Source organism: Dunckerocampus dactyliophorus, chromosome 18 (assembly GCF_027744805.1).
Source record: "Dunckerocampus dactyliophorus isolate RoL2022-P2 chromosome 18, RoL_Ddac_1.1, whole genome shotgun sequence".
NCBI lineage: Eukaryota > Metazoa > Chordata > Actinopteri > Syngnathiformes > Syngnathidae > Dunckerocampus > Dunckerocampus dactyliophorus.
In genome coordinates this window covers 18,872,894-18,882,232 of record NC_072836.1, presented here as the reverse complement: position 1 = coordinate 18,882,232, position 9,339 = coordinate 18,872,894, and the positions used below count along the sequence as shown (strand labels likewise).

The window sequence follows — 9,339 nt, the reverse complement described above, 5'->3', positions numbered from 1 at the left end:
CAAGCCCTTGAGACACACACTGTACATGACAGCTGTGCATGACGCCAGACGCTAGCTTCTCCTGTGCACACATGAACACAAAACCTGCAAGCTGCATACTAAGTTTCCCTTATTTTTTGGAACATTTTCATCATTTTCAAATGCAAATGTTGACAGGTATGACTGAATCATAGACGTGTTACTAATATTTAGGTTTTCTGGTTTAACATCAGAGAGGCAACGTGATACCAATCAAAATTGAGCATCATTATCTTTGTAAATGTAGAGCGCTTGTGTTAATAGACTGAAAATCATACGTGTGTATTTAGTTAGTCAGTGGCTGACACAGCAGCTACAGTCTCCAAGCTAGACATAATTAATGTCCTAATTAATCAACGTTCCTGTCTAAAATACGTCATTTCTCACTCCACGCATGTATCATAGTTGCAAATTACTTACAGACATATCAACTGATTTTTTTTTTTTTTACATGGTTTTATGCTTCATTGAATAAAGGTTTGTAAGAGAACTACATGTTTTGAAATTCAGTTTATTAAAATACAGGCTTTAAAAATTTAGCTTGCTAAAGTACAGTATTTTTAAATTCAGGTTATAAAAATTCTAAAACAAATTTTTTTAGTGCCAATAACTTGGTTTTTGAATTAAAAAAAAATGTATTCTAAATTTTTAAACATCAAATTTATTAGCACTGATTTTTTTTTGTTACACTGAATTTGTATGAATTGAATTTTTAAAACAAATTAAGTTTGTGTGCTTAGTAAGCTTAAAAAATTACATTAAAAATTACATTAAAAATTAATAAGCGATGTGTAAAACTTTGCTTATTAATTTTTATTCAATTAAGCTTTCAGCATAATTTGAAATGCAAAATTTTCAGTTACATGAATTGAGAGTCTAAAAAATGATTTGATAATGAAGAAACAAATTACCGCATTAGAAAGTATACTGTAATAAAAAGCGTCTGGTATGCTCTGTATCATTCAATTTGTGCGCCTACAGTAACGGCGTCACAAGATGAACTTAATGAATTACTGCCGCCACGAGGTGTCACCAAAAATAACGACCGCCACCCCATTAAAGGCAGCACATAGAGTTCAATTATATACTGTATATATTTTGATATATAAGTTGCACCTGACCTCCGTGCATGCTTGGGTTCTCTCCGGGTACTGCGGCTTCCTCCCACATTCCAAAAATATGCATCGTTAGCTTAATTGGTGACTCTAAATTGTCCTTTGGTATGAAATTGAGTGTAAAAAGTTGTTTGTCCATATGTGCCCTGCCATTGGCTGGCGACCAGTTCAGGGTGTACAAAGTCAACTGGGATAGGCTCCAACATACCCCGGCGACCCTAATGAGGATTATGAGCATAGAAAATGAATGAATGAAAGTTGACTGTAAGTTACAAGACCAGCCAAACTGTGAAAGAAAAGTGTGACTTCTACTGTGGGTCATACATGTCTGACATTGCCATCCAAACAGAGCATTATCTTTGTAAAGGCGTAACTTGTGATGCAACTCTTGTATTGGACCTTTTTAGATTACACAGGTGTGCAGATGCACATGCTGTTTGAGATGGAGTGAAACCGTACAGTAGCGGCCCTGCAAACTACACCCACAATAATAAATACCATCCTAATTTGTATCAGGACGAAATTATACTCCTCCATCTACAAGTACATCCTGCACATGCCTTACTTGCTGTAAAGAAAAATATCCTGGACCTGCACCTTTCATCCTGTTCCCGTGTTGATGACACAACACACTCAAGGACTTAAAAACACACAGTGCCAGCTCATCGTGTGCCACAGGAAACACATCCGGTTGAATCCCACATGATGTCAGAACACATCAAGTGGCAACATGCCTCCGTTGAAGCTCAGTACCTTAGGCTACGCATTACAAAAAGAGAGCAACAAGGACGCAAAACAAATATACGGAAGTGCAGTGTCTCTGTGAGTTGTTATAGTTTTAGTTGAGGATCTTTTATTACATCACCTCCGCCGCCGCTTCCTGTACCATGCATCAGTGGCCTCCAACTTGATGTTGATGTCACCAGCCGCCATCTTGACAATACTCCATCCCTTTGCATATTAACAGTGGTTTGACAAAGAGATGGAAGGAATAAAAAAAAAACAAACGTTGACTGCATCATTTTATGTTATCCCAGGACACCCTACCATATCTGCAGCTGCAGAAACTATTTTGCATAGTTTGACTTGGAACTAGGGTTGCAAAGGTGTGAAAAATGGAAAAATACCACTGGAATCTTGACTAGTGAACTTTGGAACTGTTCAAAGTTGAAGAATTTCATTCAGTCAAACTGGCAATGGCATTTAATAAAGGACATAATCTAATAAACAGCATATTATACTAATTACTGTATGTCTAGCTTGGAGATTGTAGCTGCTGCTTCAGCCACTGTCTAACTAAATACACATGTATGATTTTCAGTCTATTTTAATTCATTTGTGTATATACAAATGAAGTTTGGGTGTTTAAAAATACAGCTGTTTGATACGTTTCTACACACTAGGACGCATCCAGGCGTTATGCCACGTTCTTGGAGAACAGTCTGACATTTATTAAACAGGTACGTTTTTATTTTATCCATATACATTAAAAAATGTATTTCTGCTTCTGTAGCTTTAGTCTGTCTCCTTGTTGGTGTAAAAATTGGCCCCTCCCTCTGGCTTTGTCTGACACTACTAAAAAAAAAAAAATCCTCTGATGATAGCTCAATGATAAATACCGGTAAATGTCCAGTGTGACTTCTGTTTTTTTCCTCTTTATGATGGATTTTTTGACTGATGCCACTTATACTCCGGAGTAACTTATATAGTAATTGGAGTTTCTTATTATTGTGTTAGTGCAGTTCTACAGCATTACAATCTGAGGTGTATTACAATATAATAAATCAACAGCAAACAGGAGAAGAGTAGGCGACTGCTGTATTTCACAAAGATTTATTCAAACAGGACACAAAGGCCAGCGCCATTTTAAGTGTTTTAGTATGTTGTATGCATGAAATTATTTTTTTGTATCCCTTCATCCCCTTTAAAAAAAAAAACTTCAGTTACAGTGAGTGACATCAGATTACCCAGTCTGCTTTAATATCTATAAAAAGCCCTTATATACTGTAAGCTGAGTACTCAACAAATTCACAGCAGACAAGTGGTACAGTATACATACTGTATATACACAGTTAATACACAGCAATCAAAGACAACCTACTGTTGCCTGGTACACTTTATCATGAAGTAATGCATGATTTAAATGTTTTTTTTTTTTATGTTTTTTCTTTTTTTTTTGCAGATACAAATGCAAATCTTCCTGTCACCTTTCAGCTAATGTGTTGGCAAAGCACTTGGATACAATGCAATATGTTATTACATTAATTACATGAGGGCGTGTGTACCATACAATGTCAAAAGATCACAAGCTTCAAACATATGACATCCTCTGGTTGGAAGGGAAGGCCAACTGACTTGGGGGACGAGATGAAGGTCGTGCAGCCATGACTCTCAAATCTGGAAGCACTTCTAACTTTCATTGGTCAAATGAACAGTGTGTGTATTTTTTTTTTTGTGTGTGTGTGTGTTGAAAAAGCACAATACAAAACAAATCAAACCAACTAACAGAAAACAAAAAGAAACCGTTGAATCATACACCATAATCTATATATTGCTAGGGATCATGGAGCCCAAGTATGTCTACCGGGTTGCATTCATGAAAACCTGCGGTAGAATACTTGCGTTGGTTTCTTTTCGAGAGATTTACAAACAGTCAGTTAGCTCTGAGTTGAGCGAGCGTTGCCATAGTTTGTCACTTATCGGGAGAAATCACACGCTAACGCTGATGATCCAAAACTGTCTCAGCATTCGCACAGTTTTGGATGCCAAAGCATCAGTTAGGTGTACTCTCTTTGCTCCCGTGCAAGGCCTTTGGTCCTGCTTTTTGTGCCACAAAGGCTGTGGACATTGTATGGAAGATATCATTATATTACACCTCTCTTGCTCCCCGTGTGCGTGCGTGTGTATGAAATGTGTGCAAGTATTTACACTGTCCACAAGAGAGAGGTGATAATCTGGTCCATCGCAGGCCTTTGCAGCGCTTTAGCAGCTCTCCCGAGTCCATCCGACACTGAAGAAGACAAAAACATGCTGAGGATGCTTCCTGGACTCAGGTTGGAAATAAAAATCCAATCTCCCAAAAGAGCGCAAGGATAAAAAGGCCATAACCAGCCAATCACAGTGCTTAAAGAGTCGGAGCCGTCTTCCTCAAGAGCATGCTGTAGGTTGAAATCCATCCATAGCGGTAAATCCAAGGTTGCTGATTCTCAGGTTGTGGTGTCAGAACCCTAAGACCCCAAGACTTGATAGAAATGCAAAGACGTTAGCAGCTGGAGCCAGAACAAATCTATCAAAGGTGTCTGTACATCGTGTTTTGGCATCACCTCTCCCTCTCACTCCCTGCACGCCCTCAATGCCAACTAAACCCTGGCGACTCCATCAGTGTGAGGACAGTCGGGAACTTATTGCTTCCCTGACACATATTGCTTGTTTACTCGCTGTCTTTCCGTGTTTGTTCTAAACCTCTAATGCATTCCGAGCGGTTCGGGACAGACCCCTAAAGAATATTTTGCTCTGGCTTTTTAGAGCCTTATTTTTGTATGATGTGACCCAGTAAAAGTGCAGCGCCGGGTGGGAATCAAAGTCAGCGAGAAGGGGAGGCCGTGACAAAGGAACCTGCAGCACGGTGCATTACATTGTGTGCGTCGCTGGCAAGAGCATAAGCACAAATGCGTTTGAAGCACATCCCATTGATGCTTTTGTATTCATGATCCCCATTCTCAGCTGATCCCTTATTATAAAAGCATGCCAGCAGCACTGAGCACCACTCACAACAGCTTGCCTAACAGGTTTTTCCCATCTTGGACTGGTACATTGGAGAAGCCATTGCTGCTGCTCAAGCGGGGCCTTGTGTTGCTAATTTATTCTCTCGCATTAAAGTTTAACTCTGCCGCTTCCCTGTTTGGCTACTTACTACTGGGATGCAAATTGGAGAATTGGGATGACTGTTTCTGCAGCTATGAAAATACACTAAAAATGCATGGTCGTAGACAAGCATGTAGTCAGTGGCAGGCGGTGCATTTGGTACCTGGGCCTTAAGTGACCCAATTAACGTCTTAATAATGTTAATACCACCACTTACTATCACGACACAGTTATACAAACCATCAATAATTTACATAAACGCAATATATCAATGTGTGGCATTACAGAATTGGGGAGGAATTCCATTATTACCCTCTAAACAAGTCCAAAGTTTCAGTGGAAATGGCGAACAAACCCGTTCCCGTTAAACTCACTTATTTGTTCATATATTGTACACAGAACAATGAACAACCCTGTCTCCTTTCTAGACGACAGAACAGGATCAATTAAGCCCTGCGCTGCTCATGTGATGAGGCGTCCAAGCGCACTGTGCAACTCTTGGCTTTCAGACATGAACCAATCAGAGCACGGTAAAATGCTGGCCTTACTGTACGCCTGCTAGCTGGTCCTGTGAGGCGAATCTGAAATCTGATTGTTTGGGCCAGCACTCCTGATTGTGAAGGACTTGGGCAGATTACATTGACATGGCAACACATGGAAGCTGACATCCGATTGGTTTGCCAAAAAAAAAAAGAACATGCACGTACTGGAAGCTGTGCAGCTAAGAGACACGCTACAAAATGAAGATAATCGAGTGTTGGGAATAAAGTTGTACAGTTTTATGGAACAAATACGAGAGTTTAAGTTGTAAAAGTAGGTCAGTGCTTCTGATATTTTTTAGGCCAGCAGAGGCCTAGCTGGCCCTGGCCGCCCACCACTGCATGATGTATACCACAAGGTAACATTTGTGGTCTCCCATTTATTTGTACATGAAGTACATGCACCCTATCCTTCTCCAGGAAAAGCTCTAACTTTGTTGCAAAAGTCTGATCACCTTCAGTTTTTGCATGAAAGTCCAATTTGGAGAAGTTTTTGAGCTCGGCGATGTCATCCTTCCAACTCAGGGACGCCCTCTGCCTCAGTGTATCACATTTTCTGATTAGTCAAAATAATGATGTCACGCTTCCATGAAAGACATTACTAAGGCTGTGGAAAGTCATGGTGCATAATACATGTTTCTGCAACATCATATTATTGGCGACATGCTGACAGAGAAATCGCCATCCAACTCAGTGCAACGCACTCAGACGATCACTCTGCTCACACACTAAGCCAAAAGAAAAGACTCGCCGCAGTCTCCTCTTGGGTTTCTGCCCTGCATTTGATGAGAAATGTGCAAAATCCGTTATTTTTACCTAAGAAAGTATTAATATCAATTATTGAAATCAAGTTGGAATCAACCAAAGATCCTTAGATAAATTATTATTGTTTAACTCGCAATGCCGCAAGCCAATTACCTGCGAGTACAAGCCACACGTCCATAGTTAAACAAGCGAAGGTAGCAAAAATGACGGTAAGCTAAACATTTTTGAGGTGGTGTAAAAAGTTTGAGAACCACTGCTCTACTGCCATGCATTTTCCAGTTTGTAGACCAGGCGCAGGTGACTGCTGCTCCTCTACAAGGTTGCAGAGTGAGAGAACAGAGGGACCAAGAACAAGTGGGAAATTGTGTGTGACTCTGCTAAATGATGCAGTTCGATTAGGCTCCACCACCAACGTGATGCACGAGCATGTGCCGGGCATACAAGATGCTCTGCGGCATAGCTGGTTTCCTGATGAAAACAAATGAAGGTGAATTCAATTAGCCGATTCGCTGTCGGACTGCTAAGGTGGGAACGTGTCGCAGGGAGACGGGGGATAGCTCCGGTTTAAGTAGGAGAACTAGTAAGTGTTCTGCTGCATTAAGGAACATACATACCCAGGACGTTTTTTTTTTCTTTTTCATATGCATCACTGCACTCTTTCAACATCCAGACACACTCATGCATTTCATCATTAGTGTTTGATGGAGGGGCCTCTGTAAACTTGTGGGTCTGTCGCCTCCCCCCAACACAATTAAGTGACTCTTTGAGGATGTTTATACTCATGATGGTATTTAAAGTGTACCTCAGGGTAGGTGATATATTAAAGGTCGTGTGTTGAGGGACATTTCACACCCATCATAATTGACTAAATTGCAAAAACTCAATTACAAATTGTCACCCCCCCCCCCCCCCCACACACACACACACACACACCCAGCGCTCTCCTTTTGACTTTTTTCAAAGCTAAAACATTATTCAGAAAAACAGGAATAATATGATGCTTGTTATCACCGAGTGGAAAAAAGCAGCTCCATTCACTAGCGTTGGAATTTAAATCAACTGTTTTTCTCACTGACTAGACATTATTCATAAAAATGACCTTTCCATGCAGCCCGTTGTGAGACACTTCCTCAGTGACCACTCAAAAGGGCATCGTTAAAACATTAATGCAAATCCCTGATGAATTAATACAATTAAATATTCATGTCCTACTACTATCGCCAGCGTATCAATTGTTTTTTTTCTTTTTCCAAACTCTGCTGTCATTGTATACCCAGCATGGTTAAAGGTCTACATTTGCAATTAAATAGTTTGCAAGGTTCTCTCTTAGCATGCAATTTAAGCTGCTTTCATGGAAAATGATCATGAAAAAAGGGGTGTTTAATTTTAGACATGCACGTTTTGCATGTATCTTCATGCTGGTGTGACTCCATTACAGCGATCACTTTTCAACTTTTTAACTTTGAAAAGACCTTCCTTGCGCTCTATTTCTATCCATCACGGCACATTCCGGAATGTGTTTATTATTCTTTGGAACACAAGGGAGTCTTGACTGGAATTAGCATTTGCTACAAGAGAATTCTCCTATTTATTTCCGCAGTTTTTGCGGATGAGAGAGGAATATTACAGCGGCTTTGGGGCGGAGGGAGGGGGAGGATGGCCTCTGACGCTGCTGGGAATCCTCTGTAGTTTTTGACAAGTGTGTTCTCTGTGTGTGTGTGTGTGTGGTGTGTGTGTGTATACGCGCGTGTAGATAGTTCACCTCCCTCTCATCTCATTTGCCCCTGGAATGAGGCAAATAACCCCCGCCCTGCTCTCTGGTATGAATTGCCGGGATGATCTCTTACCCCCCCAGAGGGCTGGAGGGCAGTGGGAACTGACAACACAATGGCATTGTCTCTGATGATGGGAAGCCACAGTCTTGGCGGGGGTGGGGGGGCTGCCCTAGCAGCCTCTGTGATAGAAGAAAAATCCGGGTAAATATTGCCTTCATGTGGGATTTCTTGCCACAGAGCAGTGCTGAGTTGCTTGGGCGGGAGCGGGTGGGATGGAACGGAGTCGAGCGCTGTGCCAACACACTGAGAAGACGATCAATTATTTAGCCCGCACCTGCCTACCCAACACCTTCTCAGCTTATCTGCTGTCGCTGTTTTGATCCAGTAGTGGTAAAAAGTACCCATGTTGTTATTGTTATCAACAACGATAAGGAAAAGGCAGTTAAAAAATCTCTTATCATACACGATATTTGCTTGCCTCTCCTCCCGTGGATATAAAAGATATCAGAGCATTCCTTTTCTCTCTGGCTCTTCATGTTCACACCGTGACCTCTGTCTTGCTGTTGGTGGGCAGTCCCTTGTGCTTGGGGTGCATGTGCGGCGAGTGGCCGTAGCCCAGCGGTTGGGAGAAGAGCTCGGGCAGCGTCTCGATGCTAAACTGCCTCTTGTTGGAGTAGGCAAGGCGCCGGCTGTTGGGCTGGTGCAGAGGCTGGTGGTGCTGCTGCTGGATGGGGTGGTGCTGCTGGCCCTGAAGGACCATATGTGTCGCAGCAGGGCGCTGGACGTGGCTCTTGCTGGGGTCCCAGGCTTTGAAGGCTGAGCCCGACGTGAGCGGGTGGGTGTTGGTTTTGGAGATCTTAGGCTTGGGGATCTGGGAGGCGTTGATGGTGATGGCCAGTGGTGCGTGGATGTCTGGTGGTGGGAGGAAGGACTTTTCCTTAGGGTGGAAGTTGATTGGCTGGAAAGTAGGAGGAGACTGACGGTGGGTGTAGTCGACCATTGGGTAGCTCTTGTAGTAGTCTCTTGGAGTTGTGTCTGGATTGATAGGAGAGAAGAAAAGGAAGGAAGAAAAAGATACAAAGTGGAAGTTTAGTAGATGAACAGACCTGAAGGTTTTTCAGACATACTCAGAAAAACAAATGGCGATGTAGTGCAGTGGAACCTCTGTTAGCATACATCCGTTTACGGTCCACGTCGAAAATGTACGGCATCATTTTGCCTTGGTTTGCGTACATTTCCCGGTTAGCATACAAAATGCCGCGT

General features: G+C 42.0%; 1 protein-coding gene across 3 annotated transcripts in view; it reads right to left on the bottom strand.

Annotated features, from left to right (window-relative positions):
- Window positions 1–1,963: 1,963 nt before the first annotated feature.
- LOC129170955 (protein shisa-8) overlaps window positions 1,964–9,339 on the bottom strand; it is an 84,210-nt gene continuing 76,834 nt past the window's right edge. For all 3 annotated transcript variants that reach the window (XM_054759136.1, XM_054759135.1, XM_054759137.1), the window contains one exon: window positions 1,964–9,111. In XM_054759136.1, the coding sequence (XP_054615111.1) occupies window positions 8,615–9,111 (497 nt within the window). In that variant the 3' untranslated portion in view covers window positions 1,964–8,614. The remainder of the gene's footprint in view (window positions 9,112–9,339) is intronic.